At 29.0% G+C, this 22,699-nt stretch overlaps 1 protein-coding gene across 3 annotated transcripts in view; it reads left to right on the top strand.

The window, feature by feature from the left end:
- LOC136977664 (sodium/potassium-transporting ATPase subunit alpha-like) overlaps window positions 1–22,699 on the top strand; it is a 155,414-nt gene that overhangs the window by 74,319 nt on the left and 58,396 nt on the right. For all 3 annotated transcript variants that reach the window (XR_010881120.1, XM_067273197.1, XM_067273198.1), the window contains exons 4-10: window positions 894–1,097; window positions 6,170–6,283; window positions 11,617–11,869; window positions 15,695–15,963; window positions 18,709–18,907; window positions 21,797–21,908; window positions 22,397–22,529. Coding sequence is in view for 2 of the 3 variants with exons in the window: in XM_067273197.1 (XP_067129298.1) it covers window positions 894–1,097; window positions 6,170–6,283; window positions 11,617–11,869; window positions 15,695–15,963; window positions 18,709–18,907; window positions 21,797–21,908; window positions 22,397–22,529 (1,284 nt within the window). In the remaining variant the exon portion in view is untranslated. The remainder of the gene's footprint in view (window positions 1–893; window positions 1,098–6,169; window positions 6,284–11,616; window positions 11,870–15,694; window positions 15,964–18,708; window positions 18,908–21,796; window positions 21,909–22,396; window positions 22,530–22,699) is intronic.

Raw genomic sequence — 22,699 nt, 5'->3', positions numbered from 1 at the left:
AGTTATCATTGGTTTCAGTTTTCGTCAATTTTTTCGCAAAAAGTTTGTCTTGGTTTTCGTCAATTGCATCAGATTTTGTTGGTGTACTCAAGTGACCTCGCTGCTAATTTTGCAAAAACAAAGGGCAACCCACACGTTTTCTGGCACAGTGTGACATTATTTCTCATTGTGTGAACATTACCCTGCAATGGCCCACCATTGGCCAACAGTTCTGTTCCCTGAACACTGGGAGTTCGGTCGTGGGTTTGCGCTTTGCCAGGATGGGCTGGCCACATGAAGTTTTCTGGGTTTTCTCCATGTCTGTAACACCTGAATAGGGACCAGTTAGCCTTAAACGTATTTCCCAGAAGGCATTATTCCCCTCGATATGACCATCATAAATGCATACAACTACTATTACATGACAATTACATCACACTTTACCACAGGGCGATATAGGCTAGAAGCTCATGTCCAACTAGCTTCTACAAGACAAGACATTACTTTGCGTGTCTAGCCAAACAATTCCATTGCTTTCATCTTAATGCTAATTATCTTATCTTTAATCTTAATGCTTTTATCTTTATGCTAATTAGTCTTTTATGTTAATTTCTTATTGCTTTTAGTATTTAACGGTATATTAATTCTCTATAAAATGTGTTTTTGGTATGTATTTTGGAGTGTGTAGAACAAATTAATTGGATTTACATTGATTCATATGGAAATAATTGCCTCAGTTTTCATCGGTTTTGGATTTCGCTGATTGTTTTCGGATGGATTATCGACAAAAACCAAGGTATTACTGGTATTTAATTCAAGAAAGCATTTTTATTTATCAAAATTCTTTTCTTACTGTTTTGTAAACACTAAAAATTATAATTTAGTTTTAATTATTAAAATGTATTTTCTTTAAGGGCTTAACACAACAACAAGCTAAACATAATTTGGAAAGAGATGGACCAAATGCACTCTCACCCCCTAAGAAAACTCCAAAATGGGTGAAATTTTGCAAAAATCTTTTTGGGGGATTTGCACTTTTATTATGGATAGGTGCTATTCTTTGTTTTGTTGCATATTCTATTCTGGCAGCTTCATCTGATGAACCTCCTGATGATAATGTAAGTACTATTTATTCATTTCTAAAATTTACAATATTAAAATAGTAACTTCTGAAAATATTGCAAAATTTACTTTAAAATATTTTCAAATAACTTCATAATTTCATAAATTTCAAATATAAAAATCAAAATTTTTCTATATATAGTTCTTCATTGAATTTGGAAAATACAGAAGTATTCATAAGTCTGTGAAACATTTTAAATATTAATTATCTATAAACTATGCAACAGATATTATTTCTTAGTGACAGTGTTCTCTGAGAGTTTGTTGTTCTTTCTATATATGAATGACATGTATGTTTTTTCTATGTACAAATTATCATTAGCTCTTGCATAGTTTATGAGTGGCAAATTTTTAAAATGTTCCACAGACTTATGAATAACTCCTCTGTTCACTCACTACATACACTCATTACACTCATATTCTGTTTAAAGCAACCTCACTTATGCTGTTTTGCTATTGTAATCTATGGTAACTTTTATGTCTTGTGACTCATTTGTCACAAGACATATAACTCAAAACTGACTCATTGAATGTATAATCAATCAGTCAGTTTTGATAATTTGTTTGGAGTCTTTCTATTTGGTTAATTTTGTGTATTTTGTCATATATTTTTAGTGTTTCAGATTTTTGCATTACCATGTCTTTCTGAAACTTAATTTAGTGCTTATTACATGTGGTATTTTTGTTATTTTATTATTTATTTAACATTAATTCATAAATTATATTAACACATTAAAACCCTTATCCATTAAATTTCATTTCAGCCAAATGCCCTTATCAGTTAGACTTCCTTATATGACATATTTTTTACAATGTTAATATTTGTGACATACTGAGGCACATTGCTTTTCTAATTCTTTAATTTAAAAAATTAATATTATAATCATAATAAATAATTTAACTAAAACATTAAAATGTTCTATTTCTATCAAAATCCATATTACAACTCCTTATCTCATTGTGGATTTTAACTTTCATTGTAGTCTTCATCAGTATACATTTTAACATTTCTTATTTTATAATCTTTTTATCTCATTTCTTCCATCTTATATTTTAACATTATATTTAAATGATGATCTTTCTTTTCAGAATTATAATAATTTGGTGACCTAAAAATACAATTATTTTATATTAACTTACAAGTCATTTATTTTAAAAATTATTCCAATATCTTGTACTTACAATCTCATTGTTTTCTTTACATTATTCTTACATTAATAATATAATTGTGTTTATTACATTATTATCTATATTATTAAATTTTTACTTATACATTTTTTTCACACTTTCATCATTATTGCCATTCTTTTTTTTATACTCACATGACAGTACCACTTATCATCTAACTGTATATCATCATTATCATTTATCTTCATTTAGTTATAATAATATGTTCATATAATTTTCTTTTTAATCATTTTTTTCTTCTTTAACTATTTTTATTTTATTTTTAACTATTTCACAACTTGTATTATTATATTTTACTATTGCTGAATTGCACTGATTATTTTTAATAATATAACACCAACTGAAACTCAATGCATAGCAAATAGACACCCACAACTGCAATAAATAATTGGGCTATAATTTGGAAATAATAATTATGAGTTACAAATGAATTTGATACTAGAGGAAGGAATTAGGCACCATCTTGTATTAAAATTAATAATTATAATATTTACCGTATTTTACGGACTATAAGACGCACTTTTTTCTTCGAAAAATTGCCTCCAAAGTTCAGGTGCATCTTATAGTCCGTAGTGTCTTATAGGTATTTTTTTAAAAAATTGCTTAAAAATTAAGGGTCGTCTTACAGTCTGTAGCATTTTATAGTCCGTAAAATATGGTAATAAAATAATTTAGATTAAACTGGAAGAAAAGATTTGGCCCATATATATAAGTTTAAGATAAAATTAATGATGATTATATCTTAAACTTATATATACTGGAAGAGGAGTGTGAAATTCGGGATTTTATCTAGTTTTTCCAAATTAATTATTCTTACGATTTTGGAAAGCAGGCAACAGAATTTGTGGGAAATTTTATAACTCTTCCTATTAAAAACAAATGTTCCCACACGATAACGATGTAAAGTTTACACTTAATGTCCAGATTCATCATTTGTTTTAGTTCTGACGACAATGTTAACCTCTAAACAATCGGTCTTGTGACATAATTTTCCACTGCGAAACTATAAAACCCACTTCTTTCCCCCTCGGGAGTCTCCTTTCGATCTGCCAGTTAAGCGTGTTGTGGACGAGTCGCGAATTAATTGTTCATCGCAGTCGTGAAAATTTGACATAGTGCCTTGTGGATATCAAGTGCCTTATTCTGGAATCATGTCGAAAGTTTCCTCAGAGATTTTTAAGAGGTATGAAAATGATTTATGTAAACCCTCTCTCGGGCTCCCCCTATGCGTAATTGAGAGTTAGAATTGTAGCTTAATTTTTTACTTTAATAAACCTTTGTTTCGTTAAAAAAATGGTGTCTTTACTCAATTGTCAGTCACACTTTATCGTCGGCTCCACTAACCTCCTGCACTCGCGTAACACATAACAAAACGTAACCGCCATCCTTGACAAGTGAGTAGGTCAACGACCTGTTGCCAGAAGGAGCAGTCCGACTTCCTCTGATCTCCCTGGTGGATCACAAGGAGATTGGACCAAAGGTCCGGGTAGTGTAACTGGCAACGCATTCACCTGGTAAGCAGGAATTGCAGGTTCAAGTCCTGCTTCAAGCTGATTCTTTTCTTCCAGTTTAATCTAAATTATTTAATTAAATATTATAATTATTAAGTTTAATATGAGATGGTGCCTAATGCCTCCCTCTAGTGTCAAATTCATTTGTAATTCATAATTATTATTTCCAAATTATAGCCCGATTATTTATGGCAGTTGTGAGTGTCTATTAAAAATAGACCTAATTGTCTTTTCATTTCTGTTATATATTTTTTGGGATTGGTGCAGCTGCATTTAAATTCATATATGACTCCTACTGGAAATTTATTTTCTAATTTTTTTCCCTTTATTATCATAATAAAAATATCTTTACTACTTTTATAAAACAATTTTTCAACACAGCTGTTGACTTTGTCATATTTACAGGTAAATTCAATAGTCAATAGTTCAAACTCCTTAAGATATTTTGTCTTGCAATGATTTGAAACTATAAATATTGATTTTCTAATTTTATTTTTAAAAATATAGTTTACAAGCTTAAATCAATCTTGTATTTTCATAAAATCTTAGGTTTTCAAGAATTTTGTTTGATGTATTTTTTGTTGTGAGGAATGCTTTTATCAACTATTTCTCATTTAAAATGATGCAAAGTTTATAATTCTGTGACTGGAGGGTCAGCATCTTTTTAGTGCTTTATCAGGATAGACACCACTGTGTCTCGATTGACACGGAAGCCGAGACGACGTGTTGATTTGGTCACGTGAGTGGCTGCAGGTGCGGGCGATTGGATTCGGGATGGAGTGAGAGACAGCACATCAAAAGTGACTCATGAAGAGACCATGTTAACAAAACAACGTTTATTTGTAAAAGATGAAAAAACTCATTATATTACAATACATAAATTCTTGATAGTGAGTGCAATAACTAAAATAGGGTTAGATAGGCCTAATTTCATGGTTCTCAACAGAGAGAGTTTACATAAGATTTGCGTGGCGATAAGTACCTTGTAGAGGATCTTGTGAAGGGTCTTGGTCTGGGGTGCTCTGGTTGAATGAAAGAAAGGTTAGGATCGGGAAACAGTTCGGATATCCAGTAGATAGGTATCCAGTAGATGTTCGTGGGCAGATGTATCCGAAAAGGGTGGTGAGTTGCAGAGCTTGGGACAGAGGTCTGGCAATGATTTTTCACTATCAAGGGACTGGTGATGACTGACTCTTCGGCCACCAGTTTCGATATCAGTATGATATAGTCTGGCCAAGAGGTCAGCAGATCACGGGAATGTGTCATTTTTGCCGTCGAGAACGTGTAAGAGGAGATTCTCTCAAGTAGTAGATGACAACAACTACTGAGCAAGTATGACGATGTTAACGATCGAATTTGGGTAAAAGTCAGATCATCACAATTCAATACATCATTAAATTAATGTATTCCATTAGCTAGTTTTATTTGTTTAATCTCTAAGATAAAAGGTTTTTAGATAGATAAATTCGTTTTTGTTTTATATAATTGTGGTGTTTTATTTGGCCTTTAGAGCCTTCTCATCACAGAATATAAGTGATTACACTCAGAAATTTCTGACACCAAGTAGTTTACACCTACTACTTGAGTTTTTGAGCACTTTTGTGGGATGGCAATAATGTGTCTCATATGCGAGACTAGGGGTAAGAGGATGGAGTAGGAAATGATGAAATTCAGTTGGAAGGAGTCATTCAACACAATTGACTACACTTAAATTAAACATTTATTAGACAGCACAAAAATTTGTACAGTATGTTACACATCTAAGTAAGACATAGCATTTGCTGTTATATGCACTATAATTGTGAAGAGAGAGAGTTTACAAATTTTGGTACTTAAGAATTCTGACAAATACATCCCACAATGGGAAGCACAGGAACAGTTTTTGATACATAGAGTTTCAAAGTCAGATGATGTATTTTTGCATCAGATAGTACTCAAGCAGAAGTGCAGGTGAAACAAAATTATAAATCCCAGCAACTAGTTATGCAGGCACACAAACACTAATCCAAATGGCTGGAAGAATGGGTGATGACTGATTAAAATTGGCTGTTCTTTGTCATGTTAAAGGTGCAGTTTACCTAGAGGTGACTAAAAGTTGAGAGAATTGTGTCTAAGGTGTCACTATCAACTTTGAGAAAGTGTAAGTTTCAGAACAGAAAATTGACATATGCTGACTGCTGATGAGATCATCATTGGGGTGTTTTTCTTTAACTTGTTTGATTCTCACATAATCTTTAATTGTTTTTAAGAATACATTGTAATTAATAGTTTTAAGAGTTAAAAATATTCATATATTATTTAAATAAATGAATATATCAATTATTTTTAAATTTCATAGCAATATATTTATTATTTTAATATTATTTTAGTTATATCTTGGAATAGTGTTGTCTGTTGTTGTTATTATTACTGGCTGTTTCTCATATTACCAAGAAGCTAGAAGTTCACAAATTATGGAATCTTTTAAGAATATGGTTCCTCAAGTAAGTATAATAACTTATTTTAGTTTGCATTAAATAATGTGATATAAATTGCATTTTAAATTTAAGTTAATTAGCAAAACTTTGCTGTATATTTAATTTTATCATATTTATATTCTTGACAATCAATTCATAAAAATGATATTTTCAATTTAAAAACAAGCAAATGATCAATTTAATTATTCATTTTTATCTGCAATGTTAATATTGCAAAACTATGAAATAAATGATGCAATAAAGCAAATATCAATTGAAAATATTTTGTTTTATACAAAAAATAAAGTGAAAATTTATTTTATATTTTTAGGGCATTTATTATTCTGAAATTTCTAATATTTGTACCTATTTATTTTACTACTATTAGCTTGCACAATATTATATGCCATCTGTACTATAAAAACTTATCGCATGAAGTAATTAAAAAAAATAGCATGGTCAACAGATAATATTTTTAAATTGACAAAATTAATGATTACTAGTTGTTTTTGAGTGATTTTTGTAATTAAACTTAATTTTACTTGAGTTTTATTGAAGATTTAATATTTTTTTAGCAAACATATTACAGTAGAGAGTTGAAAATCGGCACCCTGGTAATCGGAATCGCCCGATAATCGGCATGATTTTCAGTCAGACTGTGTTGTGCTGAATCGAACGTTTTTGATACTAAATTTACTTCTAAAGTATAATTTTCATGTTTTTATATTCTTCAATATATTTATTTTGTTTGTACAAAATAAAGAAATAATTTTTAACGATACGATAGCCTCGATTATTATTATAAAAATTTTCGTTAGGCTTAAAATCAATGAAAATTCAACACGAAGCGACACGCAACGGAGAAAAATTCAACAGGAAGCGACACGCAACGAAGAAAAATTTGAACATCGGACAGGTTAATATATTTTTTCGTACATAGACCGTAATCGGAACAAATCCCTAATCTGAACAACCCCAGTCCCCAATTGATGCCGATTTTCGACTCTCTACTGTAGTTCTTTGTATTGATAAATAGTTGCTCTAATACAAAATATTTTTATAATACTGCCATAACAAATATTGATACTGAAATTATTTCATAAGTTCAAGAGAATTGTAAAGTTTAAATGTGAAATGCAAAATATAAATATTCATTCAGCTTATTTGTATGTTTTAATAGTGTGAAGTGTGAAGCGCGATAGGAATACACAGACACGTGAATTCAATTAAAACAAATTTAATTTCGCGATAAATAATATATACAGATGAGTTCTTTTTGGATTCCCTCGGTCCAATTTCTCTTACTGTCCGTTAGTAACAATAACCCAAGTAGCTTACCTCCTTGGAAACTACTTGCCCGACAATACTAATGAAACTCGCGCGATCCTTAACTAACTTAAACCTAGGGATAGAAAAGTATAGAGATAGGGAAATGAGAAGAATTGATAGGATAGTGGGGTACCCTTGTTCTCGCTGAACTCGATGCTGGCTGGTGCTTTATTCTGCGTGTCTCTGGGTTCGTCAATGTTTTAAATATCTTCTACTATAATTTCTTTTCGGTGTCTCTGATTCGAGAATCCAGATCCTCACCTCACGGCTCTCCATTCGGCCCTCGTAGAATTCCGTCTCACGAGCTCGCCGTTTTCATCCGTGCTTCTTCGTGTCCGGCTGGGGAAAAAGTGACCCTTTGTGACCTAGATTTGACTCGTCCTCCCCTCGAACTCTTTGTTCCACACGGCTCCCTGGTGGGTGGGGAGTGGGAAGCCCCCGTTCCCAGAAGCCAGAACAATGAACAAAGGAAGTTAGAAAGAAGGGTTAAGAAAGAGAGAAAATTATTAAAACTAATTAAATCTAAAATACATATGTACAAAAATATGGGGTACAGCCACAATAGCATATTTTTTCTTGTGAGGTTGTTTTCTCTAATAATACATTTAAATACAATATAAAAATTTTTTAAAGTAATAAATAAATTTTTTGAAATAAAATTACTATTATCAACTTTACAAACTTCTTCAAAAGTATCTTGTTTTATGAATGATGTAGTTTTTAGAAAGCCCTTTAAAAGCTCAAAATTATATATAAATTCATAAATTTGATTGGTCAGCAACAGTATATTGTGAAATCACAAATTTGTTTACTATATTTTGAAATTTTCAAAATCTAAAACTTTAAAAAAATAGCAGTTTTAAAGAACTGAGGTTTGATTGATCAATTTTCATTTAAAAATAAGATTCTTAGTTTACATATAGAAAATTGTTAAAATTTTGAATTTTATGTCATGCAATCAGGGGTGTAATTTTATACAATACCAATCTTCAATTTTTTGATATCATCATCTGTCTCTTGAAAACACAGGAGAAAACACAAAATGCGGCATGAAATAAAGTTTCTGAATATAAAACTTTGAGTTAACAAAATGTGTTTTCAAAACTTATAGAAACACAGTACGGATTGACAGTATGAGTATTAAGTTGGGACAAAAATAATTTACAGTTTATTAGTATAAAGTATACAATATCAAGTAAATTATTAAATTAGTTAATGAATTTTCCATGATTGTTATTATTTTTATTTAAAAATTATCTGAAATTTTCAAGAAAGAACAATAAGTATCTGATTTTTTTCATTCACCCCAATTGATCTCTTCAGTTACATCAACCCTTTCAAAATTCCATTGACCTCCAGGGCGGTTTATATTGACTTATTGGGAATTCTTGTTTAAAAGGCATAAAATTTTTTTGTAACCTGATGAGGGCCACTAAAGCAGCCAAAAACGTTTTTATTTCTTCCATTTTTTTAAAAATGTTTATTAAACATCTGTTCTAGAAGTAGTATGTAAAAGTGTCTAGTGTGTTTGTTGAACTGTTCATCTTTTAGGAGTTATATTAATAGTAGAAGTAATATAACTCACTCTAATCCAGAAATCATTTGGTTTTGACAGTACAGTCAAACCTGTTTTTATGCGCTCTTTTTATGTGCAATTTTTATTTGTGCGATTTTTTTAATGTGAATTTTTAATTTGTGCGGTTTTTTTTGTGCGAGTTTTTATTTGTGCGGTATAGTTGGCGACTAGTCTCATGCGATTTGTCATGTCTCACGTTGACTTATTATAGCTAAATAAACTTATTATAGCATAAATGCACTTATTATAGTAATATTATTGCATGAATATGCGAAAAATGAAATAATTTACTTTTTAAGTCAACAAAACACCACCTGGACAAAAATATGTAAAACAGACAATAGACCAGACGATGCAGTCAAGTGCTGACATCTGTTGTCAATAAATTCTATTTCGTACGGTTTTGAGTTATTTTCTATGTGAGACTTTTTTTATGCGGTCCCTATTGACCGCATAAAAAAATATTTTTTTGATTGTGTTGCGAAAACTATTTTTTATAGCCCCTCGTGAAGTTTCGTGCGATTTTTTTAATGCGTTTTTTTTAATGCAGTCCCTATCCCCCGCATAAAAACAGGTTTGACTGTACACTTTTTATATGCTTTTCATTGATATACTCTCTTTATCTGTCTGTCCAGATAAAGTAACTCAATTTTCATAAACTTTTGAATTTCTGATCAGGTTGAAACTTTGCATGCACATGTATTCAATGACAATACATTTTTTTTTACAGTTTGCAAACAATTTTAGTAATTGATAAAATATTAATGAAAAATTAAAATTTTTAAAAATTTGATAACAGATGACACCATATGTAGGACAAAGCATTATCCCTTTTTTAGTTATGCACACTACATAAAATCTTGTAACTCAATTTTTCACCCACTTCCCAATTAAATGCTAAAACAGAAGAATTTCAATAATTCAGTGTTACAAATGTATAAAATCAAAAGGTAGACAAAAACATTAAAAAAAGTATTAAAGAAATTATTTTTATTTACATAAGTGCAATAAAAAATAAAAAATAAATTTTATTCAGCTTTCACAGTATTTTTGGTTTTATGTGACAAAAAATAAAAGTGTGGGGTGCTCATCGGAAGAGAAGTCCATAAAAACTGATAGAAGTGTAACTAAGAATATTTGTAAACATTGATGTCACACACTTTTATTTTTGGTCACATAATACTAAGAATACTGTGAAAGCTGAAGAAGATTTATTTTTTATAGATAGGCAAATGATTTAGATTTATTTTTTACTTTCTAGTGCATTTATGTGAATAAAAAGCATTTCTTTCAAACTTTTTTTTTTGTTCATTTGTACAGAGTTCAGACTTTAAGCCTGCTGAGTACCAACATACTCCATAACTGCCAGTGTGCTAGATAATAAAATAAGTTGTGATAATGATATGAAAGCTAGTAATATATAGTTTATTCTCATATTTTTACTGGTTGAGTTTAGTTTCAATGTTCTTCATTTCAAATATCAGTTTAATTATAATTGCATAATGGCACAAGGCAGAAAGCAGCAAAATAAAATTATTGCCAAAGCCCTGGTGACTACTTATTAGGACCTTGCAGGCAGCAAGTTATCATCAATGTGCTAAGGCATCAGTTATGTAGAAGTTCTTCTAAATCCATGGTAATTCTTATGTATGAAATTATATTTTTCAATAAAGCTGATTAATCTCCTGTAATAAACTTTTTAAAAATTTTTGGTAAGATCAGAATAATTATAATTTGTCTCTAGTTACCATCAGATTTTTCTCCTTTATTTTTATAAATAGGATAACTATATTAAGAGATGATCTGTCTGAGAATATCTCGTTTGAAAAATTTATTTATTAGAAATGAAATTGAATCAATTATTATATTTTAGAATTTTACTAGTAAAATTTTCCATAACAGGGGTATTAGCATATTAAGCATTAAGTTCTTTGTATAATGTTATAAATTTCAAGGCTTAATCTCTTCAAGAGCAAGAGTTGCTGAAGCTATAATTTAAATTATGAAGCCTCAATTTATTATTATCTGAGATAATGTATAATCTTAATATTGTGTATAATTATGTTCCAAATGCAATATCATATGGTTTCTTGAATAAAGATCCATTATATGAAATTTCTTCAATGCTGAAAAAATTTGAGTTAAGGAAATTTGACTTTTCATGTTAACAATTAAAAATAGGTTCAATGTAGATAAATGTTATTTATATACTTTATATTCTCACCAATATATTTACATTATATTTAATTAATATTAACTAAAAAGATTTGCATTTATTGAGTACTGAATTGATTAGTCTAATTTTTATTGTTTCAATTATTGCATTAAAGATATGATTAATGAAATGAATGATTGCAAATATTAAGGATTTATGGTATAGTTTATGTATATTAACAGATAAAACAAAAAGTATATTTTTACAATAAAATAATTTAATTAAAATTTTATATTTCAGTATGCTACAGTAATTCGAGAAGGTCAGAAACTTACCATAGCTGCTGAAGGTGTTGTTTTAGGAGATGTTGTAGAAGTTAAAGGAGGTGACAGAATTCCAGCAGATATTAGAGTTATATCGTCTCAGGGTTTCAAAGTTGATAATTCATCACTAACTGGAGAGTCTGAAGCACAATCACGTTCACCAGAAATGACAAATGAAAATCCATTAGAAACTAGAAATTTAGCTTTTTTCTCTACTAATTGTGTTGAAGGTAATCTGTTATTGTATAATATTGCTGAGTCTTAATTTTACTGACCTTTACAAAACAGAAACAACAGACCAATCAGCTTGTTCCAAGGCTATTGGCTTTCATTGTTTTAGATATATCAGAATGAAAAATTTGTCAGCTAAGCAATACATTGACAGCTGTAGTTTATTTTACTGCTTGATCTGTTTCCCTCACGTTTATCACAGTATAAGCTGTCTGTCTCCATTGTGTCTCATGTAAAGTTCATTTTGTAGTTGGCTATGATGTCTTCTGATACAAAGGACAATTGCATTAAGTTATCAGACCATCAACAAGTTTTTTGTTTCAACTCAACTTAAACAGTATTAAGTTTCAGATGTAGTTATATATATTTGTTGAAAAAGTAATTTTTTGCATATTTAGGATCTTTTTGCAGACCTAGGCTCCCTTATATGAAACTACAATTATTAAGAATCTGGTTATTAAAAGCAAAGCATGCAGACATTAGGTAAAAATTGTAGTTTTTTTTTATTTTATTGATATTACTTTAGTTATAGCTTTCCTGAATTATGAACTAACTAAAAATAGTTTATGGCAACAGCCTGAATACTTCAAAATAAAAGAAGTTAAGAAAATGAGATGTATCTTCTTAAAAAGACAATTTATTGTTTAAAGCAAGTTTCTAGCACTTGGTATGGAAAATTTGATCTGTTGAGACCCTAAAGCTAGGCTGAGGTCTACTGCTCTACAAAAAGAAAGGAGTCTGCTTACAGGAAACGTATTTATTTATATTTAACACCAGCTCGGAAAACTGAAAAACTCATACACGAATTCCTTTACACCCTCATGTGTCTAGAGTACAATTAGCACGTGTACAGTACCTTCACTCTCCTTGTCCTTACGTTAACACGTAATGGCTTCCACACAATCTCTACACTAACAAGAAAGGTTCCTTAGAATCATTGAACTCGTAACTCTGTACCTACAATGACGTCTAACCAACAATTATCTCGCGTGGAGAAAAAAAATATTTGTTCGAGACGATACCTCAGACCTTCTTACTTCTGTATTAATTCTCTTTGCTTCATTGTTTTCTTGTACGGCTCCAATGGAGTTTGATTCTCATCCTCTTCCTTTCTCCTTTGTTCCCAGAAACTTTCCAATTCTCACGCACATGCTCACTTTGTGTCCCTCAATGACACTGATCCAGCTGAGGCGGACGAAGTTAGACCTTCAAAAAATAGAGGAGAAAAGTGCCCTTCCACGCCTGGACCTTCTATTTATACAGTCCTGTTGCCTTCTCCCTCATGATCTGTTTACAACCAATCCAAAGGCCCTTTTTTCACGCACCTCTCAAAGGTGGTTCAAATAGTGGTCACATGCCATCAACGAACAACAAAACAACAAAGAAGAAGGAAAAACCCGATACAATAATAACGCGATAATAATAACCTGATACAATAATAACGTGATACAATAATAACGCGATAATAACCCAATACAATAAAAGTAATGCAAAGCTATGTACAATGATATATATAATATATACACATACAAACCAAACCACTGATAAGTGGCAGAGCACTACAGATCAAGCATTTAAAGGATTACATTTCAAATCATCTAATAGTGACCCTTGTATGTATTTCATATTTGAAATTAAAAATATACTTATTGTAGTACACTATGTTTATTATTTTTCAGTGTTCATTAACAATAAACAAGAAGAACTGAAGTTGAAACAGAACTCGTGTAATTCCCAGTTGCACCAGACTAGGGGAATCCAATTTAATTTGTACAAAAAAATAAAGGGCTACAATGTTAAGCATGTAAAGTTCAAATTACAAAACTTTCCCACTTTTTTTTTTAGCACAAAAAGTAACTATTTACTTTCTTGAATCCAAATAATAGCAAAATCCTGAGATAGTTCATTCGGAAGTGTCTTTTCCAAAACTTGGATATAAACAGATAAAAATAAAGTTTTACACAGTTCACTTTCATGGCCATTGCGTACTTGTCCTCTTTCACTCTCTCCTGGTGAATCACACAAAAGAATAGTAAGAAACAAAGAAAACAACTTAAGTATCCTTCAACAAAAGGTAAGGGTGGCTCTCCTACCGTGGACAAACCATTACAAAAAATACAAAAAAAATTAAAATGGTGTTGTAACACCACACATGAATAAATTTGAAATGAAGGACTTAAGTTCAGAGTAAAGTATGTACTTGGAATGAGAAAAATTAGAAAATGCAGAGAGAATGTATAATTATAGAAAATATATTAAAGATGTTTTGACTAAATTTTAACATGATTGGAGTGCAAAAGAATGGGAAATCACTTGATACAAGAAAGAAAATAAAGAAGCTAGATTCTATTTATAGTGAAGTGAATAATCTTAATATTCTTTATCAATACATTACAACAGGGATGGGAAACCTTTTTTTACATAAGGGCCACATTTAAAACTTTAAAATTGACGCAGACTACACACGAGAAAAAGAAAAAACATGTGGGTAAATTACTATTATTTATTATTTATATGATTACAAATTAATATAGGCTTATTTAATGTGATTTCTGAAACTGATGTAAATGTAATATATCCAAAATATTTGGCTGAATATGTCACTGTTATTTTAAATTATTTTTGAGATGCAAATCTGTTATCTGATTTGTTGTTTTATTTTTACTAAATTCATTGTGGGGGAAAATTGGTCCATGTTTAATAATGCAGAATTCTGACTTAGTCAGGCTATGCCACAATACTGAATGATATTCTTAGTAATTTTGACTCTGTCCATTGTAAGAATTCTTACTCATTTACTCAGACTACTTTTAGTAGATTTACTATGCTTAATGACATCACTCATTTCTCTTTATTTTTTATTTGAAGAATTTTATGCTTATGACTGTAATGGTTGCTCATGCTGGATTAAATAACTTCATTTTTAAAGATGAAATTACTATTTTAATTTTAATTTTTTATTATATTTATTTTTATTTAATTTTAACTTTGTTCACCAGTTTTCCTATTTGTCTAATAAAGAATAATTGTTTAGTAATGCTCAGAATATTCTTAGCTCTGCCCAGTAAGCTGCTCAGAATTCTGACTTAGTGTACTGAATACAGCCCTGGTCACATACATATTAATAGAGGTTTTATATAACACTACTTTAAAAATAGGTTTGATTTAAGAAATCTAGAAAAAATTTGTTGGAAATAAACAATGAATTTGCTCTTTATCAAAAAGTCATAAAAGTATTGTTACCATTGTAAGTTCATATCTGTGTAAATCAAAATTTTCTACTTTGGATATGATGAAAACAGCCAACAGAAGTATGGATCGTAACTAATAGTTGAAAATGAAAATTGAGTGGCAATTTTATATCTCATACCACAATTCAAAGTAATTTGGTGAATAAGCAGACATAAATTTTACATTAAAATATTCTATTCATATATTTTTGTATTATGTCTATGTATATGGATTTTATTTAAACATAAATAACATTGACACTAATATAAAAAAATTTTTGTGCGAGACCTAAATGATTGACATTTTTCAATTTTTGATGATATATTATTAGTGGAAAAAAAGATATTTGTCTATAAACTGTAACCATAGTAATGATTAGTATAATATTTTGCAGATTTTTAAACTTTTATAGTAATTATTTTATATCATACAGTTTATATTATTAAGATGTGTAATGTAGCACTTTATTAATAAAATTTATTTAACTAAATATTTGAATTTAGACTATTTATTATAACTGTTTTAAATTTTTTTAATAATTTAAATATAAGTTTTGAATTCATAATAATAAAGTGATGTATATAATATTTTAGGTTGTGGACGTGGTGTTGTCATTTATACAGGAGACAGAACTGTAATGGGTCGAATTGCGAATTTGGCTTCTGGTCTTGAGATGGGAGATACTCCTATTGCTCGAGAAATAGCTCATTTTATTCAATTAATTACTGGAGTAGCAGTGTTTTTAGGAATTTCTTTCTTTTTTATTGCATTTATTCTTGGTTATCATTGGTTAGATGCTGTGATTTTTTTAATTGGAATAATTGTAGCAAATGTGCCTGAAGGATTATTAGCAACAGTAACAGTAAGTTTTATTTTTATTTAAATATTAAATATAATTCAAAATATTATTTACATACATTTTATCACAGTTTTGTATATTTTGATTATGAAAAAATAAGATATAAATATTAATATAATAAGCAATAAAATTTTTTCACTTTATTCCAATAAAGCAATTTGGTTAAATTATATGATTGAGAATAAGAAAGTTAGGTAAATGATTTGGCATGTTTTAAAAAATATAAAGAAGTTTAATTGAATATATATTGTAAAGTACTTAATTTTAGTATCTTAGGAAACCGACTATAATTACGGTCGGTGAAACTTCCGTTAACCTAACGGGTACTTTACGCGGATTCGAGATTAGTTTGCCAGGCCTGGGCTTTTAAGCGTGCACTGAAAGATTAGTAATAATAACGATAAATACCAAGTCAAATCAAAAGTTCAAATATATTTAATTAATAACTAGAACGTACTACGTACAAATGTCAATAAGCCAAACAAAATTTATTAACGAAAATCAACAAGTCAACCCGACAATAAACTCAGCTACTTAGCTTAACTTAATAGTAATTCCCCTTGAAATTCGACAATCAAATACTTAGAAACTATGAACAATATCTCTTACTAATTAAACGTCTATCCGTCACCTCACTATACGAAGAAAACTATTTCCTCAATACTTTCGATATCGTCAAATCGTCAATCGAACTCCTCTTTAGCACCTTGGATCGTCCAATTATCAATCTGGACTTCTATCAGAAAATACTTCGCTTTCGAATCTACCTCGCTCTCACAGTCGCCTCGATTTGGAATTCACCTCTGTTTGGAAATCACCTCTGTTTGGAAATCACCTCTCCTTCTTCGGTTAATGTACGGGTTTTATACTGTGAGGTGACGTCACACTTGAGCTGGGTTACTTCCCTTATTTACATACTTAGTTGCTAACATTAATTTTCTTTTCTGGCAGCTTTAAGTTTCCGACAAAGCTTATAAACCGTTTACAAAATATTTATCATAATTTTCTGGGATGTTTAAGACGGTTTATCAAGTATTTCTCTACTAGTGATTGTGGGGACTCCCCCTCCATTTTTTTTTCTGCGGACTGTTACTTCCGCCGGGCAGCGCAAGTGCGCAAGATTTTTTTATGGCGCTTATTTCTCCGTGAGTTGTTTTTTCTTCATTTTTCATTACTAACAAGAAAGTGGTGGGGAACCTTCATCCTAAATAAACATAAACCCCAAACAAAAACATAATAAAACGGAAATAATAATAAAATAAAAATAAGGTTCGGACTCAGTTCCTTACAATATTATATAAAATTTTTTAAATTATTAATTATTGTCATTGTTTTTGCTTAATTTGCATAATATTTTAAGTTAATTCTAACTTTAAATAAGTCAATGCTGTTGGATGATTTTATTTAGAAATAAAAATATTTTTTGTCTTTTAAAATAAGTAGATTATTGATATTCTGTCTTAATATTTGTCAGTAGGAATGTTGGAATTTTTAAAAGACATGTTCAACATGTCTCATTATTCATTATGTATAATTTTTTCAAGAATGTATATAATTCTTGATAAGTCTTGAAAAATGTCTGTATCCTAATACTAACTGACAGCAATAATACAATAAAAACTAAGAATTATATTGTGAGATGAATGAGCGAGATATGTAGACAAAGGAATAAAAATAAAAATAAAATGAAATTTATTATTTCGATGCAATACAGGATTCTTTGAGGATGCCAACTAATGCTTCTCTCACCAAATAATACACACAAGTAATCACTCAAAAAATGATACAAGATCGATTCCCAACAAAAATTCTGTGTGACAACCTCTACCCGAATCAATTGTCTATTTGTCTAAAATTATACATAACTTACAGCTAGGTGCTTATGACTAATTATAACTAGTAAAATAAGATGATTAATTAGAAAAATTGAAGAATAAGAACAGGGGACAGAAAAAGGGGTACCCACAACATGGTGTGATGTTCTAGTTGCAATGAATGAGATTTCTTACTGGGCTGACGAATGGTTTCACTTCTATCACTCTCTGAAAATCAGTTCGAAGGGCTGATAATAATTTCTATTCCTTGCAATCAATTCTTTTCTCTCTTTCCAAAGTTCTTGTCTCTACCATGCAAGGCTAAAATGCACTGGAGAGACCAAATTTTATCATCTAACCTCCTCAGGTTTCTGCTCCAGAATGAGCCATGCGTTACCCTTCTTGCCCTCAGGGTTGCATTCCACTCTTTTTGTTCTAAGGGATTAGTCATTCACATATCAAAGAAAGAGAGTTAAACAAGAACATTCCAGGAAGAATAGACAAATAGGAAAGATAGATAGGGGAACAGGGAATAAACAATTTTAAAGTAATATAAATTTATATAAAATATACATTGGAAATATGGTGTGTAGCCACAATATATATTAGACAGTTATAATGAAACAAATCATACCTTGTTTAAATTAATACAGTTTTATAAATTTTTCATTATTCTTGTATTGAATCAGATGATTGATGGAATATTTAACTCAATTTATAAGTATTTGTAAATTAAATTTTAAAAATTTATATTTGGAGAAATTCCGATATATTATTAACATTCATAATATTCAAGTATTTAAATTTGAGTACCTGAATTAAAATTTTTAAATGCTAAAGTTTGATAATCTCAAAGAAATTCAAGTAAAATTGTATTTTAATTGATATGAAAATTTTATTAATATGGAAATCAAATGAAATTAATTTTTTGCAGGTATGTTTAACTCTAACAGCAAAACGCATGGCTTCAAAAAATTGCCTAGTAAAGAATTTAGAAGCTGTTGAAACTTTAGGATCAACATCAACTATTTGTTCAGATAAAACTGGTACATTGACACAAAATAGAATGACCGTAGCACATATGTGGTTTGACAATCAAATTATTGAAGCAGATACTACTGAAGATCAATCAGGTAAGATTTACTTATAAAAATATTATATATTAAACAATATATTTAGTATAAAAAGTTTATTATTTTATATTTCTATGAAACAGGACTGATATTTCTAATAACTGTTATTTTATTATATTTTTAATAGTCATTCTTTATTATTAGTGTATAATAAATATTAACAGATATAATATTTTATCTAGATAAAACAAAGATGCATTATATTATTATAATAAACTTAATTTCACATCATAATAATTTGCTTTTTATGCTTACTGTTTTTATGATTAAAATGCTTCCTGTATAAAAAACAACTTAATAAATAATTTCAATCTGTGTAATTTTTAATCACATACTTCAAACATTGCACAGAACTTTTCAAAATTTCAGAATAAAAATTGTTTAGTAATTTATATTGTTTTTAAGATATGGAAAAGTTATTATTGTCGTATTTTAAGTCTGATATACACTCATACTTTAGAGCAGCGATTCCCAACTTGGGGTACAAGCTTGGTTGTTTAGGGATATGCGAAAAAAAAATTAATAATAGTGGATGTACTATAAGAATATTCGGATTATGCATTGAGGCATTTGGCAATGTCACAGCACTTGATGCTAATTTTAAATAAAAAATATAATTATATTTTTATTATATTTATCTGTATCATTCCTCAATTAAAAAAAACTTTTGCATATAATAGTACAGCACTATATAATTGAACAAAGCATCACTGTTTGACAAACCCATAAAATAAAACTTACTGAGTACATTACATTATATTGTGTCAATTCGACTGGTACTAACATTTTGATATTTTATAATTTTGTTTACATTACACATTAAAAAGTAAGTTCTTATTTAGTTTTTACAATATTTATTTTATATTTAATATAAATAGTTATTTAATTTAATCAATTTGCAGACATTTGTGCCACCACACGATTTTACACTTTTTATTATTAATTAATATAAATTTCTGTACAGTAATTTTTATCATTATTTTAATTCAAAATTAAAATTAATTTCTAAATTCATTTACGGTTAGATATGAATCAGTGATTGAAAACCAGTACAGTAAATAGTGTTGCCACCAGGTCGGTTTTCACCCAGAAAAGCTGGTTTTTAAATTCATGGTCCGGATTAATTATTAATTTGTTTGGTTTTCGTAGAAATTGCAAAATTATGATGAAACAAAATAAATTTATAAAAATATTTGTGAGTATTTTATTTTAACAGTTAAAGACTAACTTTACAGCCCCACCTAAACTTATCTCTAGTCTAAGAGTGTCAGAAAATGTACTTTTAAAATTCTAACTTGCAAATATCTCTGGCAAATATTAGGTTTGTTCCAACACAAGTCCCTAACTGGCTTAAAACTGCCATGAGCATTGTTCACTTCTTGGCTGTAAAATGACATTGCACATCCCTCATATGACTTCAAATTCAAACCAGTCAGGGACTTGTGTTGGAACAAACCTATTGTGAAGCGAATGTGAGTTTCAATTTACAAGTCAATATTTAAGTTTTATTTTAATATTATTAATATTAAAATAGAACTTAAATATTTTAATACTTAATAACACACACCAACATTATTATTATTATCTATTATTGTTACTTTTATGTATTATTTTTGCAATTAATATCAACATTGGACTGTTATTAATTATTTTTGATATGCCACATGTGATTATTGTATTTTAATAATGTATCATGTACATGTTTACCTTCTAATAAAAAAAATAATTATCATCTACTCACAATAAAAAAACCTAATTTTTTTATTTCTAAATATAACATCTTAATTTTAAAATGTCCGGGTCAGCAATTTTGAAAAGGTGTCAACACTGACAGTAAAAAAGCTGAAACACAAAATTTTGGAAAGTGATCAATTACCAAGCACATCTCAAGACACATGTAATGCTTCGGTGCAAAACACTGAAAGGGCACAGTTTTCAGTTCTGCATGGAAGTAAAAAAGAGAAAATACTGTGATTAATACATGAAATATGGATTTTCATGTATAGGAGCTGATGACTGTCCTAAACCCAAATGTGTAGTATGTGGGGAAGTGCTATCAAATGGCATCATGAAACCTTCCCTACTTTTATGGCCTCTACAAACAAAACATGCCAATTATAAAAACAAGCAATCTGATTTTTTTTAAATGCTTGGCAGTTCAAAATAAGAATATGTCAGTTTTGACATTGTATATCTTGCCAGCTAATAGAGATTATGAAAATGTGATTGAAGCTAGATACCATATTAGTTACCATATTGCTAAATACAGTAAAAATCGTATAATTGCTGAGAATCTAATTTTTCCTTGTGTAGAAGATGCCATGAATATTTGATAATATACTATGTGATAAAAATTATTAAAAAATTAAATTATATTATAAAATTTCATAATAATTTAATGATAATTTAATATATATACAGTAGAGAGTTGTTTATCCGAATCAATTGGGGACTGGGGTTGTTCGGATAACTGATTTTCCGGATAACTGATTATGTATGAAAAAATATATTAACCTGTCCGATGTTGAAATTTTTCTCCATTGGTGTCGCTTTGTGTTGAATTTTTCTTCGTTGCGTGTCGCTTTGTGTTGAATTTTCATCGATTTTAAGCCTAACGAAAATTTTTATAATAATAATCAAGGCTATTGTATTGTTAAAAATTATTTCTTTATTTTGTACAAACAAAATAAATATATTGAAAAATATAAAAACAAAAATTATACTTTTGAAGTAAATCTAGTATCAAAAAAGTTTGATTCAGCACGACACAGTCCGACTGGAAAGCATTCAGATAATCGGTGTTTGGATAAACGACTTTCTACTGTGTGTATATTCATAGAAAATTATATAATATATTCCACTGGAAGAATATTTATGAATTTTTTTTAGGAATTCAGTATGATAAAAGTTCCCCTGGTTGGAAGTTTCTATCAAGAGCAGCATGTTTATGCAGTAGAGCTGATTTTAAACCTGGACAAGAAAATGTTCCAATTTTAAAAAGGTATGTGGCACAATTTTATATTTATTTTATTTATTAAAATTTCTATAACTTATAGAAATTTTAACCTGTAGGTGTTTATGACATTTCTTTATTTATATTATGTTTTAAGTTTTTGTATTGTAGTTTTTTATAGTATTTAATTATTCTTGGAAATTTTATTTATTAAAGTTTTCTTGTTTTGGATCCCTATTTTATTTTCTTATTTACAACCATTTTTGTTTCAAATATAACTTGAACAGACTCTTTATAAGGAAATTCCTCTTTCAGTTGTTTATTCTGGATGATATCATGTATTTTGTTGTGACATAAATTAAATAATCATGTTATACTTTCTATAAAAGTTTTGAACAAAAATTTCATATAATTATTATATATGTAATATTACTGTATGTTATTATACATTACTGTTATTGTTACATTAAAATGTAAAATTATTGATGAAATACTTGTTGCAGTGTTATTGAAATTCTGATTTTATAATTTTAAAGAGAATGTACTGGTGATGCATCAGAAACAGCAATAATGAAATGCATGGAGTTAGCTGTTTCTAATGTTGTTAGTTATCGCCAGAGAAATCCTAAAGTTTGTGAAATTCCATTTAATTCAACAAATAAATATCATGTAAGTATTAAATTTTCTATAATTTATAGTTTCTTCATCTTAATTATTAATCATGTTATTTGTTTCTGCAAAAATATTATTATTATTTTGAAAATTTTTGATTAAAAGAATATAATTTTATTATTGTTTTAAAAAGCAAGTACTACAGGCAAAAATAAAACATTTGAAAT

The sequence above is a fragment of the Centruroides vittatus genome, unplaced genomic scaffold, assembly GCF_030686945.1.
Source record: "Centruroides vittatus isolate TY-2023 unplaced genomic scaffold, ASM3068694v2 contig_466, whole genome shotgun sequence".
Taxonomy (NCBI): Eukaryota; Metazoa; Arthropoda; class Arachnida; order Scorpiones; family Buthidae; genus Centruroides; species Centruroides vittatus.
Note: the sequence above shows the minus strand (reverse complement) of the source record. Positions and strands in the feature narration are given on the sequence as shown.